General features: G+C 42.0%; 1 protein-coding gene across 2 annotated transcripts in view; it reads left to right on the top strand.

Annotated features, from left to right (window-relative positions):
* The window catches only part of FBXO42 (F-box protein 42), a 75117-nt gene extending 57377 nt beyond the window's left edge, over window positions 1-17740 (top strand). For both annotated transcript variants that reach the window (XM_016128284.2, XM_016128286.2), the window contains exons 5-10: window positions 9400-9553; window positions 10366-10476; window positions 11781-11877; window positions 12353-12409; window positions 13071-13187; window positions 13675-17740. In XM_016128284.2, coding sequence (XP_015983770.2) covers window positions 9400-9553; window positions 10366-10476; window positions 11781-11877; window positions 12353-12409; window positions 13071-13187; window positions 13675-14790 — 1652 coding nt within the window. In that variant the 3' untranslated portion in view covers window positions 14791-17740. The remainder of the gene's footprint in view (window positions 1-9399; window positions 9554-10365; window positions 10477-11780; window positions 11878-12352; window positions 12410-13070; window positions 13188-13674) is intronic.
* Window positions 17741-19070: the final 1330 nt, after the last annotated feature.

Here is a 19070-nt window from a genome sequence, read left to right as displayed (position 1 = left end):
GGTTGAAATGGTAATACCTACTGTTCATAGTTTTTGTTCAGATTACATACACTACAATACTCAGAGAGTGGATGCAGAAACTGATTAAGTTGGCACTTTTATATATACTGAAGTACTAGCTAAGGACTGGAGAGTAGTCATAAGGTATCCTTGCATTCTCAAAGCTTAAAAAGTGACTGCATTCATTCCTTTGTTTCTTCATTTTCATGTCTTTATTGAGTGTTTATGCCCAGTGCTGTTCTAGACATTACAGATAAAGGTGTGAACAAGAAGCAAGGTCTACCGGGAGAAGACAGATAAATAAATTAGTACAAAGAAAACAGCTTAGAAGAAAATAACTGGTGATGCACTAGAGTAGGCGGGGGTGTTTAAAATAAGTTATAAAATGTGTACAGAGCCAGGACATATCTGAATGGATAGGGTTTTAAAGGAAATCTGATTTATGCTAGGAAAAGTAGCAAACTAACAATTAGATAACAATTAGGGTTCTGTTCACAATCTGTTAAATTTATTTTTAAGGCCAGTTGTTTTCATTAAGATGTGGTTTTGATGAAAACAACTATGAAGTATTTGCGTCTCCATCTACATTTTTTGGGTTGTGTAGAAGAAAGGCACCCAGGGCTCAGGCACCAGTCGCATATGCTAATCTCTGCGAAGGAGGCCTGGGCTGTTACTTAAGTGACAACTTTTAAGTTTTGTCGTATTAGTTTCTTCCTGACCCATGGACTGGGTCCTGGTTAATCTTTATAAGTGGGTGATTTCTCCTTGTCTCCTCTAGCCCTGTTCAGTCCTGAGACGCCCTGGATCTGTGGTGGTCTTAGGAGATGTGAATGAGAGCAGAGCCAGTGGGTTCCCCTAGGAAAGGAAGGAATCCTCCTATTTATTTATAAAGTTCAAATCCTGGAATTTTTCCAGAATACATGCTTTTCTGAGGTGGATACACATTCTCTCCTGCTGGATAGAAGAGTGGGAAAATTGGCATAGCACAAATCTGGGTAAACTTTGGTACACCAGGGCAGATAATAATAAGATTATACCATATTTCAGTTTGGTGCTCTCCCGCCTGATAGGATTTTCCTGTTTTGACACCAGGCCAGAAACTTTATGACTAGCAACATTGTTTTCACTTCTAAACAGAGCCACTTAAAAGAGTACCCCCCACACACATTAGAACTGCAATTAACAGTTTATCAGATTAAACTGAGACTCAGCACCTCCTCTCCTTCCCTAGAAATTGAATCAAAAGACTACTTGAAATGGTAACAAAGAACTGTTACTGGCTTTCAATTTGTTCATTTTTAGCTGATAAGTGCTGCCCTATTCATCTAAGTAGTCTTTCTCGTGGGTTTGTTTAGAAGCGAAAACAATGCCAGTGGGGAATTTCTTTTGTTCCTACCTTCAGCACATATATATAGTTAAGTTATATAGGATCTAGGTTTCTCATGCCCATTACAGAAATTCCTCTTATTTTGGATGCTCTGTAAATGACCCAAGGAATGTCATTTTTAAAGATTGGCTATAATTTTAATAATAAAAATGTATACCCTGAAGCTTGAGATACAGACAAGCTTTGTCTAATATCAGTGAGTTGTTTTTATATCAGTCAGTAACTTTCTATGTTGGAACTGAGGAATAAAATAGGAAAAGCAAAAAAGCCGGGCGAGGGGGGCCAGGGTGCTGCACCTAAAGCAGCGTTTAGCCTTTCCCCTGATCAGGGCCCACTGATGTCTCCACAATAGGTTGTGATTTAACTGGAGCCAGTTCTCAGCTCACGAGGGATCTGTAACCATTTGGCTTCCATGGATTGGTTCAGTTCAGTAAACTTTTTCATAAAAATAGCTCCTCTCCTCTAGGATAGTATAATCCTATTGGGAGACTCTAAATTGATAATTTCAACGTAGTGTGCTAAATGCTCAGATTGAGGTAGATACAGACGTCCCCTCCTGGTTCACCCCTCCCTCCCCCAGGAGGGCCTTTAGCCCAGCGTGGGAAGAGATGGTGCTGCATGGCAGAGGTCCTGGAAAAAGCCGTGCCTATGCAGAAGAATTCAGTTCTTTTGACATCTAGTCCCATGTCCTTGGTGACTAATAACTTAAATCCCTGTTTTAGACTGAGTCTAAGAGCACAGTTGGCTAGAACCAAGTCTTAGAGAGGAGGACATTAGGGGTTTTGTGGTGATTTTGCCAAAGGATAACTTTATATTTGCCTCCTACTTTCCTTCTTTAAAATAAGCATTATATATTTGTATCTCCCGTGACATCTATCTAAATGCAAAGACTTACTGTAAGTATTATTGACCACATTGACATTAAAATAGAAGTATTTTTATCATCAGAAGAAAAATTGATATCTGTTCCAGATAGAACCCCTGTGGTCCTGGCTGCATCCTTTGGAGATCATTATGAATAGTTATTTGTCTTTAAAGTATTTCTAGCCCGAGACATTTTTTGTTTTTTGGGTTGCTGTTTTTTTTTGTTGTTGTTGTTGTTGTTTTTATATTCGTGGGCTGCAAAATGTTCTTAATTTTCCTTTTGTCTCCTTATTCCTCAAACCATAAAACCATGAAACGTGCTTTTCTTGTTCCCATTACAAAGTAGTACCTATAAAATCAAAACAACTTAGAGCTGTAAGCAGTTAAATTATGACTCCAGCAATTTAAAGGAAAACTCAAGGGTCTCTTGCCTAAGTTATAAGTGCCAGCCTGTCCTCTTGTGTCCTCTAGGTTTCTTGATTCAGATGCTTATGTGGTGTTCTGGGAAATATCTCTCCAAATTACTCTTCTCCTGACCTCTGAACTCTTGCTATCAAGATCAGTCACTTCACACACTACCATAATGACAGCTCTATCTAGCCAAAGGCTTGATCAGGTTCCCAAGACCCAGCTTGGGTCCTATCAGCAAAATTAATCTCACCCCTCACCCCCATACACACACCAACTCAAGGCTCCTCACCACCACAGAAATCAACCACACAAAAGAAACAGATAAGGTTGTTGGTTAATCAGGCCTGTCTGGTCTTATTTTGCCCTCAAGGCCAGTTTTGTGTGGTAAGGACTCATGTACTACATATAAAGTGAATGCCTTTTCTGGACCCTGAGAAAGTGAGTGCGTGTAGAGAGTTGTTAATATGAAATGGAGAGTATGATCGGAAGCATCAGTACCATTATTCATTCTTTAATGTCCCCTTTGGCGTCATTACTGTACAATAATTTGAAAGCATTAAGGGAAAAGTCTCCCCTCCTTCCCCCAACTTTATTGAAGTATAATGGACACTTAATTGTTCATATTTACATTGTAGAATTCAGTGAGTTTTTTTTTTTTGCAGTTATAGTTGGCATCCAATATGTTACTTTTAGTTGTACATCAAAGTGATTAGAGACCTGTGTAACTCATGAAGCAGTCACCCCCCTAAATCTAGTAAGCCCCTTCTCCCTTCATATATTTTATGACATTGTTGACTGTTTTCCTTATGCTACACTTTATATCTCCATGACTATTTTGCATCTGTCCATTCGTATCTGTCCACTTCTTAATCCCTTTATCCTTTTTTACCATCTCAGGGGAAAGTTTTTGACTGCCTGTTAAGCAATTTAGACCATTCCCCCTTTAAAAAGCAGATCACACACCAGAACGTTCTGGGATTCTGTGAGCGAAGTAGAGATGTTTTTGTCCAGTTTTTCTTCTGGATTCATTGGCATCCTAGTGAGTCCTTACGGTTAAATTTTTCATGCTCCTAATTTTCTTGTTTTTAAAGTTTACTGTTATAAGTTTCTAATTTCTAGTTTTAGATCTTTCTATTTTCAGAGTCATGGAGAATATTAGCAAGTCACTTATGTTGCTATAAATAAGTCTTAAAAGTGATTTATCTGAAAGCCAGTAGATGGAACAATTTTTAAATTTTATTTTGCAGAGTGTAGGTTCAGTGAGATGTAGATGAGGACAACCAGGGAAATGTTTGTATGTTGAAAATGTTAAAGTACTTCCGTTCAGCATCCCTTTAATCAAAGCATTTGTCCAGGAAAACCAACTTTGGGCCTTCGTCCTTTCTCTACTATCAGAATGAAGGTTTCCATGTAATCATATACAGCATGCATGCACAGAAAAAGTCTGGATAGATTCAGGGTTAAGAAAAATCATCTGAACTTGGATATAAGGCAAAAGGGTGACTGCATACCCTTCTGATACCTGTCGTGTTAGAGTATTGTCAGGAGGTTCATTTAATTCAAGGGTTAGTTAACTCTCTACAACATGATTCTTAACATCTAGTACCCCAGATCACCTGAGAGCACGTTAGAAATGCAGTTTCTTAGACCCCACCCATCCTACTAAGTAGGAAGCTCAGAAGTGGGGGCCAGCAGTTTGTGTTGTAAGAAGACCACCAGCTACTCCTGATGGCAGCTAAAGTTTAAGAACTATAGCTATAGGGAAATGGTACCTATAACACCTTTATAATAATTGATAATATTAATAAATAATGATCTTAGTATGGAGATGTAAAAATAATTTTTTCGTCATGCATAAAATACAGGCATCCTCAATTAAAGCAGGTGCTTGCTTTATCTTGTATCAAACAGTTGAGCTGCTCTTCCAGTCCTAGGTTCCATGTGAGTAGAAACTGCAATTGTGGGAAGGTGACATCAAAACCAAACCAGAATTTGGAATTGCTTTGCTGTTTTGCCATCGTTGCAGAAGTAAACAAGAATGCCTCGTAATTCTACCACTGCCTTTCACATGTGAAATTTTCTTCTGATTCATAGGAGCCTTGGGAAACATCTGAACCAATTAGCAATTTTAGGGAATGTTAGTTCTGTGTATAGGGTGTCTATCTGATATCGAGTTTCCCACAGCTGCCTTTTTTGGCTTGTGCCTTGTTTTGAAATTTGCTCCATTGATCCTATCTGCTGTGTGATTAGGATTTGGTGTGTTTGGGGAGTGAGAGCCATTGAGAGCCATTGATTCCAGGGGAACAGGCTCGAGTAACTTGTCTGTCCAAGTTTGATGTGGGCACATTTTGTCCTGTGGTGAGTCACTGCTGTCAGAATACCCTATTTTGTACAAGATTTCCAATGAAGCAGTCAGTCCCTAATGTAGTATGTGGGTGCGTTTTAATACAAAATTGTTAAACAGCTGTGATATTCTAGCCATCATATGGAAAGAACTATGTGCAAATAGATGCAATTCTTCAAACTTTAGGACCTGATATTTTATCTGAGGATGTTCTCTAAGTTAGTTGTTTCCCTTGTCTAGTAATGTATGGCAATGTCATTTATTTATTTATTTATCTATCTATCTATCTATCTATCTATCTATCTATTTATTTATGTTTAAAGAAAGTTTCTAAGTACTGGGAATTTATAAGTAAAAGGCATTTAAATAGCTTGCTTTCCTTAGAACTTTAAAACAATAAAGGTATGGAATTTGAATACAAGTTTTCTTGTTTTTCTCAAAATTCCAGTAAAGATTTATTGTTTGCTTTGCAGAACTACACTTGGGTAAAGAGACTGTTTAAGATTTAGAAACTGCCGAAGTTCATCGACCTCCGGAGTCTCTGACCTTACCATAAATTTAATTCATTTGAGTTATGGACCTTGCATTAAGATAATTAAGAGAGTTAAAGACCCTCTGCTTTAAACAACTTCAGAATATAAAACATGGAGATTTTTGGAAATGATTTAAATCACAGTATTGATCTAAAGTAATAAGAATTTAAAAGTATCTGATTTGCAATAAGTAATATAATTTGATACACCCACATCTTTGCCCTCTTGTTGCTGAACTAACTGTATAGAGGTTGTAGGTTGAATTCTGTGTCCTCCTTCCTTCCCACTTCATTCGTTCTTATATGGTAATCTACTTAGTTGTGGAGCTATTTAAGATGCTGAAATTAAATCTTCCATTCGTGACATAAAACAGACCTTGGAAATGCTGGATGAGGGAATCCTGCCACTCCTTGGGATAAGTAAAGGGAGAGATTTTGGCTTTCTAAAATACCAAGATATTAGAGAAGTCATTTAGTAAAGGCCCTTACCTAAAATAATCCTTAAAGATTATTTTATGTCCCCAATTTACCTTTTCTTGGAGGGTCCAGAGAACAAGTTAAAGGGTCCTGTAGTGGGGGCAGAGTGTGACCCCAGAGCCTTGTGGAGAAAAAGAGGTCCTAAGAGGTCCTGTTCAGTTCACTTATCTCTCTATCACTCTAGGTCTGTGGCTTACCTAATTAAGATGTAAGAAAGAACTTTTTCAGCTTTGAAACACTCAGACCTTTCCAGTTTGGTAGCCATAAGCAGCATGTGGCTAATGGTGACTGTGTCGAACAGTGCAGATCTAAAGTGTACCCTTGCCTCAGGTTTGAGTTATATGTGTCATGTTTTACCAACACTCTTTTTAATTCTGTGAATAGTTTTTCCCCTTAAGAGGTATGTATTCTTATACTATATTTATAATCTCTTTGAACCCAGAACTGATGAACATTGCTTTATAAAGTATTGATAATTTGTTTTAAAATATGTTACAGGAAACATAGTACACATGAAAGAGCAAACCCAAACTGGTCTTATGTTAACTGTTGTTTTTTGTTTCCAAATCACATTTGATGTATTTGATTTACCTTCTTGGGACTTGGGGTGACTTCTCTTTTATACCATCTACTGTCAGTTACAATTTTATTTCTGTTGTGCTTTCTTGAGCCGAATAGTTATTTCTGCCAGGAATACTCTGACCATATACTAGTAGTTAAATATGTTCACCAGTTCACTTCTGTTCTCATAACCTGTGCCATGTAGGTAGCAGTACTGTCAGATGTCTGTGGCTAATTGACCATATTAATTTCGTATTAACTTCATATTAATTAATTTACGTTAACAATAATAATAATGCCAGGCACCGTTCTGAGTGCATTGCGTGGTTTAACTCATTTAACCTTCACAACCACTCTATGAGGCAGATGCTGTTGTTATTTCATTTTATAGGTATGGAAACTGAGGCAGGGAGAGGTCTGGTAATTGGCCTGAGTTTTAGGGCTGGGATCTCACCCCGGGCAGGCTGGCTTCAGAGCCTATGGTCTTAACCATAGGTCCTTATGTGAAGCCCTTGTAGCTAATTGTGTTTTGGAATTCAGTATTTTTCAGAGTTTAGAATGGGAATATAATGCAAATGCCTTTATAGTACCTCTGGTGGAGTCTGAACCAGCACCCTGTAATCATCTTTGCTAATATTTCTACAGCAACACATAAGAATACTTACACTTGACATTTCAGGTCAAATTTTGTGTCCAAATAAGCTTTGAAAAAAATGAGTTTTCAGCACTGAGGATTTTGAAATTTTGAAAAAGAGATTGAGAATCTACTTTGTGTAGCTTCTCACAGAGGCCTTCATCAAATGGAGTGAGTTTGGGCGAGATGCTGGAAAAGAATTGCATTGAATTCACATTGCTCATTTTTAACAACCAAAATAGCTTTGTTTTTTCTCCTATCACAATGATCAAGTATCACTTTTTGCAAAGTTCAGCCAATACAAAGCCTTTTATAAAGAAGAAAATGAAAATCGTCTCTAATACTGCCATTCAGAAATCAAATATTTATTGACTTTTTAGACTCTTTTATATGTAATGAACATGTACAGGAAAGTAGGTTATTTTAAGTGAGCTCAATTTGCATGGAATCACATTCCTTCTCTGACACTAGTTGGATGTGTGACCTTGGGAGAATTAACCACTCTGTGCCTCAGTTTATTTATCCAATCAGTGAGAATTACAATGGAGCCTACTTCTTAGGTTTTTTGTAAGGATTAAGTGAATTATGTGTACAGCCCTTAGAACAGTGCCAGGAGCATAGTGCCCATGAACTGTTATGATTATTCCATGTTTGTCACTGTTTATAAGACAAATAAAGAGCCATATTATTTTTAATTGCCACATAGTGTTGTTTTATATGGATATTCCCTGTTCAGACATTGCAAATGAGCATCCTTGTAGCTATTTCTTCTTTGATTTGCCCAGGTATCTCATTAGATTAATCCCTGGAAAGGAAATTGCTGATTCAAAGCATATGCACTTAATTTTTTTGATACAAATAGCCCAATTTACATTGAAAATTCTATTTTTGTTTCCATGGTTTTGCTATTTTGGGGACCCTTGGTCTGCTGCTTTACTTTATACACTTGATTTCAAAAGCCAGGATTTCTAGTATCTGAAATCCAAATTTCAGTCTGAAAGGTTTTTAATTAACTGCTCTGCTGAAGTCTGTTACATATTTCATTTGCTTTTTCCAACTTTTTCACAATACTTATGAGTTCCAAGGTAGCAAGAACTTGAAGCTTTGCTTGATATTTCACAAATTAAATCATCTTTGGCTAACACTAAAATTTTAACTAGACCATTACATTAGTTAGGTTCTAGGTAGGCCAGGGGGCTTCCTTCTAGGAAAGCAAAGTTTGGGGCCAGAAATCATGAGACTCTGTGAAAGGACAACAGATCATGAGTAGCTCCCTTAGTCATAGTTCCTATGAGATACGAGAATAGCAAAAACTTATTCATGGAACACCCCAGCCAATGTCACAACACTGCTATTGACACAGGAACTATTCCTAGAGAAGACTCATTTCTGTGGTGAGATCCTGTTGGGTTGATGTCTGTTTTATTAGGAAAATATTCAAAATAGCTGATGCCATAGAATGTTTTTAGTTGCTCACTCCACATTCTGAAGACTGATACCTTCTCAGTAAGTCATGTGAAGTTACTCTTAGGTTGGATCTCAAGGAGAACAGTCCTCTCTCTACTCCACCTTTTCAACCTCAAGACCTTGTAATTGACACCATTAAAGCAATCGGAGCAGGGCTTTCCAAACCATACTCCCATAAGCCCTCGAAGCTGAAAGGGGAAGCCGAGCTGCTTCCCCAAGCAGCTGGAGCACCTCAACTGCTATCAGGTTAATATGCTATTGGGGTTCCTTCTGCTCAAGATTTCCTGTGAAAAAGTGGATCCTGCAGCTTTAACAACAGCAGCAAATTCTTTTCAATGTTCTGGTATTTACTGACACCTGGATATTGAGACAAAGTACTTTGGTCTTGAGCAAACTAAAGGTTGCATGTATAATAAGAGATAGAGAGAAATAGCAATTGTTTCCAAGACCAAAAGCTTTGAAAAACCATGCTCCTGTGGGACATCTGTTATCCCCGAAGTTTTCCAGCATAAGCCAAATTTAACTCAAGTTTCTCTGTTTTAACTATAAAAGATGTATAAATTGGTGATGGTTTTCTCTCAGACCTGCAAACCCAGTTTTGTCTTCCTGCTTCCCTTATGATTTGTAGTATTGGTTCCCATTTTGTCACTCTTCCAGACCACCTCCCTGTGGCTTGTCATGAGACCCTGAACCTAACCACGCTGTTATTGGCCTTTTCCCAGGATCCTATCCTTCCCCTAAAGCTGGAGCGACTCTGGTCGTGTACAAGGACCTGCTGGTGCTGTTTGGTGGCTGGACGAGGCCAAGCCCTTATCCCCTACACCAACCAGAGAGATTCTTTGATGAAATACACACTTACTCACCCTCTAAAAACTGGTAAGCCACAGATATAGGATATTTTCAATCTGGAATAAAAGATAGTAAGTGAATGGATTTCTTATCTTCTTTTTGTATCCAGAAATCTCCTTGAGAATTTAATGAAAGCTATAGATCATTTTCCCAGAGAAAAATTTACATATGCACAGATTTTACCTACAGTGTCAGAGGGTTTTCAGGACCCCTTTAAAACCTGAAGTTAAGAACCCTTATTCCAAAGAGAAAAAGTGGGAGAGATTTATTCCTCTTCCAAGAAAAATGAACCAGTTGAAGAACAGGGAGCTCTTCAGCTTCGGCTGCTGATTTCCCAGGGGTGCTCTGGATCCAGATGATGTCTTACTCCCTGCTATGTATGTCCCCAAGACTGACTTCTGATTGTTTTTTCAAACATGAAAAATGACCACAACCCCTGTTCCTTGTAATGGACTGCTTAGTACAAGGCTCCTGGCAGCTGCTACTGATCGAGACTGTAGAAACGAGCAGCCAGTGGTGCTCCTGCAGCAGATTAGGCTGAAGCAGCAAAGGATCCATGATGGAGTCTCTTGTCATTGTCTCCTCGTCTCTCCACTCTACCTCCAAGCCATACATACACATGGAGGACTTGAAAGTGAACACAGCTTTCGGAGTTTTAAAGGAAAGGCGTAAATACCTTATGCCTTCCTCCATTTATTATCCTACCAGTGTCTCTACTGAAGGTGATAGGATTGTCATTTAAAATAAATGGATGCCATTTATTGTTGTCCACCTTAAACACGTAAAACCAGAAGCAGATAATGCTGACTTCTTAGCTTCCTCCTGTTTTTTTATATTAGGTGGAACTGCATTGTGACAACCCATGGGCCACCTCCCATGGCTGGCCATTCCTCCTGTGTGATAGATGATAAAATGATTGTCTTTGGTGGCTCCTTAGGATCCCGGCAAATGTAAGTATATTTGGTTTGCTGCCGACCCGAAGGTAAATACACCTGGGAATAACCAGTCAGAAAAGTGAACTAGTCAGGGTCAGTATTCCTGAACATGGTTCTGATTAATCCAAGTAGTTATCTCACCCTGTCATTCCATATTTTGGTCCCCTAGTCACAGACCAATAAGTTGATAAACTTGCTCCATAGAATGAGGGCTACATAGTCTCTTTTTGTTTGGTGTGTGGTTCAGTGGGATCAAATTCTGATGGAGCCTCTACCTTGTCTGTTTCTACTTCTTTTGTGCCTACAAAAGACCACCTTCCAAGAAACAGAGTGCTTTTACTTGCTTTCCTTTTTGACCCAGCTTGTGCCCTTTGGAGAAGTAGGGAGGTAAATTGACAGACGAGGTGGAAATGGCTCACTCTCCAAATAGGACCGGTTGGGGGAGGAGGTAGGAGGAGCAAGAAAACTGTGAGGTCCGACACATTTCTGTGAGGCTGTTCTCCATATCTACTGTCCTCTCCACCTCTGGCCACACAGGCCAGCTCAGGCCAGAGTCAAGAGCCAGAGCAGTCCGTGAGAATCACTGTTTATCTCATTCGGCAGTAGCAACAGCAGGGATCACTTTCTTTGCTCTGAAATGGGAGTTGATGAGCTGTCAGCAGTAACACCATTCCAGACCCAACCCTGTCCTCCCTCAGGGTATTCTCTGTCTTCCTGTTTTAAAACAGCTGTAGAAGGGACCGTGTGAGCTCTTAGGAGCTCTTATTCCTGTGTTCCTATGTGTGAATAAATGACCTTACAGAGGATCATAAAATAAGAGACTGCCACCTAGGAGTCTGTCCTCGCCATACTGATCCCTTGAGGGTTGGAGGTGCCAGTTTGTCCTTAATAAAACTCCAGCTCTCATTAGCCATTGTCAGATTACTTTTGTAGCCAGAATCAAATCATTATCTCCTGGACAATGATAGAACTGCCTTTTGAAAAATTTTTTTCTCCTTGCGGCTTTTGCTTTTGAAAGCCTATATCTTGACCAGTAAACTATATCTTGACCCATTATCCCCAGTTAACTCTTGTTCTAAGTATTAGTGTCTGACTACAGACATGACTCAAACAAGCGAGGCCTATAAGTTAGTGGAAAGAGCAAAGGTTTGAAAGTCTCGAGATGGATTCCAAGGAAAGAAGCAAAAAAAATATATAGTTCAAGTGCTGTGAGTGTAGCACTTCGTGGGGCATCTTTATAAATGTAAACTTCATTTATATCAGCTCTTGTGGTCCCTGGTAGCTCCCAACTCCTTCATTCTTATGCCTTTATTTCACAGGAGCAATGATGTCTGGGTCCTTGACCTCGAGCAGTGGGCATGGTCCAAGCCAAACATCTCTGGCCCCAGTCCTCATCCTCGAGGTGGCCAATCTCAGGTGCTCAGGAATTAAAATAACTATTCAGCAAACACTGTAGCATCTTTCAGTTAGGATGGGAGAGGGAGGAGGAAGTCAGGTAAGATGCCAACATGCCTAAGCCAAAAGAGAACTTACTATTTTTGCTGGTATTTACTTTTCAACTTCTAATGGGTTATATTTATTTTTAGTGTCTATATATTATGCCTCTCCCCAAAGCATTTACTTTGCTGTTTAATTTCTTAAGAGAACCCTGTATTTTATATGGTTGGCACTCTCATATTAATATTTCATCAACAAAGAATACATCCATTCAAGTGAATCATCAGTAATTTATTTACAGGGATCAGAATTGACTTGGGAGAATGGAGAGTTTATGGTAACTAGAATACTCTCATTTGGGATCTGGGTAGGCTATTTTCATTTATGACTGAAGCATAGAAGGTCAGATGCCTGTGTCTTTATAGGTTTATTTTAAATCTCTTCCTCTTCCCAGATTGTCATAGATGATGCAACCATCTTAATCCTGGGAGGCTGTGGTGGTCCCAATGCTGTGAGTATTGCCGGGGCGGCATTCCATGCACGGGCTGCTAAGCGTTCACAACTTGCTTCCCCTGTCTTGCAAGACCGTAGGGGACCATTTCTGTGGCATTTTCTTCAGAGAGTACCTTTTCCATTTGGATATATAGCCTTAGTATTTTTTGGCCTTCTAGCCACTCTTTTTTGGGAGATGTAGGGTGCTTTTAATCAGAGACGTTCATCTCTTGAATATTTATATTTTTTCCCACTCCCACTTCCTTTTTAGGCTCTGAGATTTGCTGCTATCATTTTCTTAAGGAGGAGTGAAACAGAAAAGCAGGTTGATAGCTGCTGGAGTTTATATGGATTTATTTTAAGAATGCATATTTGGAAGTTATGGATATGTATTATCTTTCCCGCTCTACCCTCCCACATACACACACATGCATTAAAACCACTGGCAAAAATTCAAAATCACTTAAAATTAATTCATGGGTCACAAACAGAATTCCATGTGCCCACCAGTGGTAATATGTGAATGAATGAATGAATGAATGAATGACCAAAGGCTGCTATTCTTTCTGAAGAGCCCATATACTCTCTAGACCAGGCAGTGCAGTTTTGAGATTCCAGCTGTTTGTGTCCTTTGTAACATGAACCACACCTGAGTCCCGTTGTTGGTCCTTCTCTTACAGCTGTTCAAGGATGCTTGGTTGTTGCACATGCATGCGGGTCCCTGGGTCTGGCAGCCACTCAAGGTAGAAAATGAAGATCATGGGGCCCCAGAACTGTGGTGCCATCCGGCTTGCCGGGTAAGCAGGGAACTGACAGGCCAGCAGGAGGAGAGCTCCTAAACCATAAAACCAAATTAACTCATGCAAATTTGTATGGAAATTGAAAACACCTTGATGTCACAAAATAGGTGGACATTAACCATAGTTCTTGGGCATTTCTCACATACGTGAATCACTAGAAGAGAAAACTTAGTGGGCCCCACTCATCCTTTAAGTCCTAGCTTTAAGCATGTCTTTGTCTATAAAGTTTTCCCCAGGATCTCCCAAGATTCCTTCCTCTTCTCTATTGCTCTTCTGTGGACATAATTCTAATGATAGCACACGTCTAATGATAGCACTATAGCAACAGATTGCTCCTGTGTCTCTCTCCCATTCTAGCCTAAAAAGCAGACATTATTTTCATCTCTGTACCTACACAATGCCTGGCACATCCCAGATGCTCACAGTAAAATGTTTGATAGTTGAACGAATGATCAGAATTGAGCACAGGTCTTTTGTCTTCCAGGTGGGGCAGTGTGTGGTGGTCTTCAGCCAGGCTCCCAGCGGGAGAGCCCCACTCAGCCCCAGTTTGAACTCTCGCCCATCACCTATCAGTGCCACTCCTCCAGCCCTGGTTCCCGAAACCCGAGAGTACCGCTCTCAGTCTCCAGTAAGGAGTATGGATGAAGCTCCGTGTGTTAACGGCCGCTGGGGAACACTGAGACCCAGAGCTCAGAGGCAGACCCCCTCCAATTCCCGGGAAGGGAGCCTTTCCCCAGCCAGAGGAGATGGCTCTCCCATCCTCAATGGCGGGAGTTTATCTCCAGGAACAGCAGCTGTAGGTGGCTCTTCCTTGGACAGCCCAGTACAGGCCATATCTCCCAGCACTCCATCTACCACTGAAGGATATGACCTCAAAATGGGACTTTCTTTGGCCCCTCGACGAGGGTCACTACCAGATCAGAAAGATCTGAGATTAGGATCAATAGATCTGAATTGGGATCTGAAACCCGCTTCCAATACCAATCACGTGGATGGCATAGACAACAGGACAGCTGGGGGAGGTACGAGGCACCTCCCCGAACAGACAAATGGGGTGCATACCCCACCGCACGTGGCCAGTGCCCTTGCAGGAGCCGTCTCCCCAGGTGCCCTGCGTCGGAGCCTAGAAGCCATCAAAGCGATGTCATCCAAAGGCCCCTCGGCCTCTGCAGCACTGAGTCCTCCTCTGGGGTCTTCTCCAGGCTCCCCAGGGAGCCAGAACCTGAGCAGTGGAGAAACTGTGCATGTTCCGCGGCCAGGGCCTGCCCAAGGAGACGGACATTCCTTACCTCCCATTGCCCGCCGCCTGGGCCACCACCCTCCACAGTCTCTTAACGTTGGCAAACCCCTGTACCAGAGTATGAACTGTAAGCCCATGCAGATGTACGTGCTGGACATTAAAGACACCAAGGAGAAGGGGCGGGTCAAATGGAAAGTATTTAACAGCAGTTCTGTGGTCGGACCTCCCGAAACCAGCCTGCACACGGTGGTGCAAGGCAGGGGCGAACTCATCGTGTTTGGAGGACTCATGGACAAGAAACAGAATGTGAAGTACTATCCAAAAACAAATGCCTTGTACTTTGTGCGAGCAAAGAGATAATGTGTTCTAAACCCCTTTCCCTTTCTGTGGCTTTTAATTTGGAATTTCCCAGCGTGCAAGCATTTGGACTGAGAATTGGGAAAACAAAGGACAAAATTACTCCCGTAAACCAAAACCCCAATTCCCAACCTCACTCACTGCAGATCAAATGTCCATTAAGAAAAAATTATATATAAATATATATTATATTAGCCAACTCTGTTTACAAAGAGGGAGAGATCTCTGTCCTGGTTCAGATAAAAATTGTTGCTGTGTTTTAGCAGAGGGTGTCTGCCTTTTTCTACTTTGCTGGTAACTAGACCAAGAATTTAGGGAACAGACTAATATCCGAACTTCCCTGCAGAAACTGAGGAGCCCCCTGTAAGTCTTTACACGGCCTTCTCAGACGTAGAAAAAGAAAGGGCTCGTGTTAGGTGCACAAGCGGAGGTTTTGGATTCGCGTGCTTCAGGTGCTGGCAGGGTAAAAGTAATCTATGGGAACTGTGCTTCCCCTTCTCATGAAACCACAGAGGACCTGTGAAAACTTCTCTTTGCTCTAGTGCCCTGTGCCCAGTCCCATTCTGCCCTTTGCGACAGGACAGTTACCCAACAAGGGATTTTGTTCCACGTTTATGTGCCAGGATCTTCGTGAAATAATGTGTATGTCGTGACACCGGTCCACCTAATGTCCGTTGGTCTTTTGAATGCTCCTTCCTTGTCTCAGAAAACATTTCGATATCTGATTGTGGAATTTTCTGACAGTTGTGCTTGTTTGCAAGTTGCCAAAAACCACATTTGTTGTCCTTTTTCTTCCCTTAAAACTTGATCTTCAGAGGCTGCCTTTCTTTTCTTTTTCTTTCTTTCTTTTTTTGGGGGAGGGAAGGGGGCCTTATGCAGGTTTTTTAAAGCCCTGAACCTTCCTTATTTTTTGTTTCATTTATAAAGCTCAGGTGCCCAGAGAAATCTCTTAGAAATATTTCTGGAATACTTTCTCTGGTTTCACTAAGGGGCCGGTAGAGAATCCAAGATGCCAGTATCATGAGAAACCCCTGAAGCATCGAAAGATGACTCCCCCCACCCTCTTCTGGGCTTCTTTTCACTTCTAAGGCACATTAGGCACACCCATCCATATTTGTAAAATGTGGAATATGTTCCTGAGAGAGAATCCCAGCAATAGTTCCTTCTAGAAATTATGTTTGCCCTTGTTATGACACACATTTTTCTGCCTGGCTGTTAACTGGCGATTGGGTTAAGTATCATATGCTTGGCCTCTTCGATACGTGGCTGCCCTTGGGAGCAGCTTCTTTGTGATTGTCTTATTCGTGTGTCACCCGAACAAGCCTTGAGTTTTTACTTTCATGTCATTTCTGAGATAAGGTACAACCAACTAGAGCGTTTTTTGGTTGATACAGGAAGTTACAAGTTACTAGGACCTAAAACCATGGGCTGGACTCATTGAACCACTTAAATGTGGATTTTTGGTGATTTCTCATCAATGGAAAGCGGATTTTTATTTCGCCTTTAGGATTTAAATTTCAAAACATTGCATTTCCCATCCCACACTCCCTTTTTTTCTTGTTAACATTTCCCAAGCACAATCCTGCTGCAGCTGGCCCTGGGTCCTGGCTTTCGGCCAGCACTCAGCAGTCTGTCTGATAAGTATGTTTTCTCCTGTTACATCATGCCGAGTCCTTTCCCGAAGCCATTAGCTTTTACAGTGTGGTCTTAGTGGGAAAGCTCCCCCTGGTGCCAAGCCCAGGAAGGGGCCAACTCACGGGAGGGGTGTGTGTTCCAGAAACAGCTCTATGCGTCCCCTCAGACGAGGGAATTGCCATGTGCCTACCTACTATGGTGTCCAGCTGCTCAGAGCTCAGCGCTTAGCTTTCCAGACTGTCTGCTCTGGGGCTGCTGCCAGCCCTTTGGCAAAGACTGTTAGATCACGTGGGGCCCGTATTCACCAGAGAAAGCTAGCCCAGGAGATTAGCAATTTTGGCATTATTGCTGTTTCTGAACCTTGTTTATGACATTGCATTTGTGCGTGGACAGTGCTTCCAGACTCAGTTCCCATTTAAATATGAACTATTTGGAAGGCTGAAAGTGCAGAATCTCAGCCTGCAATCTTTCCCTCTGTCCTGTGGCCTTCCTAAGTCAGCTGTTAACTGGTTGATTTCTTCCACTTTCCCAAAGTAGGCAGGGAACAGAGCTGATTCCTTTAGAACGTAACTGGCTCCTCGGGGCTCCGCAGCACCCCAGCATTGCCCACACCGCTCGGAACCAGACTGTCCGTTCACAGCTTTGTGAGGAACATCTGCCTCGCCTGCACCAGCTGGTTTGAGTCTTGGTGGCTTCTGCGCACAGTGGGTGTAGACCTTGGGAAAGCGACTCAGCACAGTCGAGCTGGTTGTCTCAGGCCCTTGTGAAGCCTCACGTGTGGTGGAGCTTCAGGTGGCTCAGCTGAGGTGACCGTCCACAGCGCCATGGATGCTTCAGTCAGATCAGATTTTATCACAATTCCGGTTTTGACATGATGCCAATTTTGTCTTAAAATTCACTGAGAAAAATGAGACAAGGTATTTTTTTTAACCCTTAGGAGCACCTAAAGCAAATATTTATCAGTATTTAAGTATTTAAAATATGTTTCGTTTCTACTTGAAGCTTTAACCCCTTCCATTCCTGCAAGTGTGCCTTTGAGAGCCCCCATGTCATATTGACTTTACTGGGCCACCTCATTGATCTCAAGTGAGAATTTTAGTTTCTATTCTCTTGGAGAGAACTTCCTGTTTTCTCATTTTGCAACCTGAGCAGCAGAGAGGGTTCTGTATTTTCGTTTATATTTCCTTCTTTATTCTACACGTGGGTGGTGGGCTCCATAATCCCTACCCCACCCCACATTTTGGGAGCACAGATTCGGTGTCAAAAGGAGTGTAAATTTAGTTGAAAGGCAATAAAACCAGGCTTTCTTTCCTCCCCATCCACGGCAGATTGATTTTGATTTTAATGTTCAAGTTTTATATCAAAAGCTGAAATCGTGAACTATCCTAGGAACTGTTGGAACTCTTTAAAATAAAGAAAGAAGAGAAAGAAAGAAAACCGACTTACGAAGCCTTGACTTTGGAGGACGGAAAGCCACCAGCTGATGGAGAACAAAGGGATGCTTCCCTTGCCCTTTCCTCCCTGGGTTTCTTCTGCTTTGCTTCTTTCCTTCCCCTCAAAAGATATTCCTGGTCGGGTTGTCTGTCTGTCCTTGTCCTTGTGGCGATCCTGGCATGGCGATACGCTCTGCTTTGCATTATGTGTGGTCTCTTACCAGCACACAAGTCAGTGGGGAGGAAGCTCAATTTTGAGGCCCGGGTCCTGTGCAGCCTCCCCACAGACTGCAGGAGGCATGTTTTGCATGGTCACCAGTAAGTGGCTCCCTCTCGCCACGGTCAATGTCAAATGAGAGCAACCCCAAGGCGTCGCCTCCGTCTGTGCTCACTCTCCTCGCTCCCCTCGCCTCCCGCCAACCAGGGCTCCTGGCAGTGCGCAGCAGCGTGCCCTGGCCAGGCTGGTGCTGTGCGCGTCGTTCCCACGCAGCTCAGGGGTCCCGGGTGGCTCGCCCTGAGGCGACCATGTCAGGCACACAACGGTGTAGGAATGAAAAGTGGATTTGATTTTATCAATATTTAAATCTCTGTCGATTTCATTTTTTGTTAATGTTTTCCCCTGATGACTTTTTAGCAATTTAACAAATAAAACAAAATGGACAGAATTGCCTTACCTGTTTCATTAGTAGAAAAGAAAGCTGTGATAGAAAGCAGTTGGGGCTGGAGTTTGAAGTTGGAAGCAGGGTAGCTGGAAAGACATTTCCTGTCCAGGAGGGTTGTGTTTCGGGTGGAGGAGAGGACCTGCCCAGCCTTCCCTGAGGACCACGCCATTTAGTACTAAGCAGCTCGCTGCGTCAGGCTTGAAGGACTCGATATTCCAGGGCCTTAGTGCCACCCTGCAGTGAAGACCCGAGAGAGGAGCTCGGAGCAGAGGCCCAGGGGCCAGGATGATGCCCACCTACATCTTCGCTGGCCTCCTAAGCAACGATGTGGGCACAGGCTCTGGGGTCTCGAAACAGCGTAGCAAGTGGTGGTTGAGAACTCCAGCCTGAAGGCCCAGCGGCCTGGCCCCCCCCCCCCCCTGCTTACTACTCAACCCTGATACAAGTTTCCTCATGCATAAATGTCGTTTCTATCTTACAGGATGATGAGGAGTAATTGGAGTTGGATGTGAAAAGCACTGGCACAGTGCCTGGCACATAGTAGGTGCTCAAA

Source organism: Rousettus aegyptiacus, unplaced genomic scaffold, assembly GCF_014176215.1.
Source record: "Rousettus aegyptiacus isolate mRouAeg1 unplaced genomic scaffold, mRouAeg1.p scaffold_m13_p_1, whole genome shotgun sequence".
Taxonomy (NCBI): Eukaryota; Metazoa; Chordata; class Mammalia; order Chiroptera; family Pteropodidae; genus Rousettus; species Rousettus aegyptiacus.
This window is presented reverse-complemented; position numbering and strand designations above follow the sequence as displayed.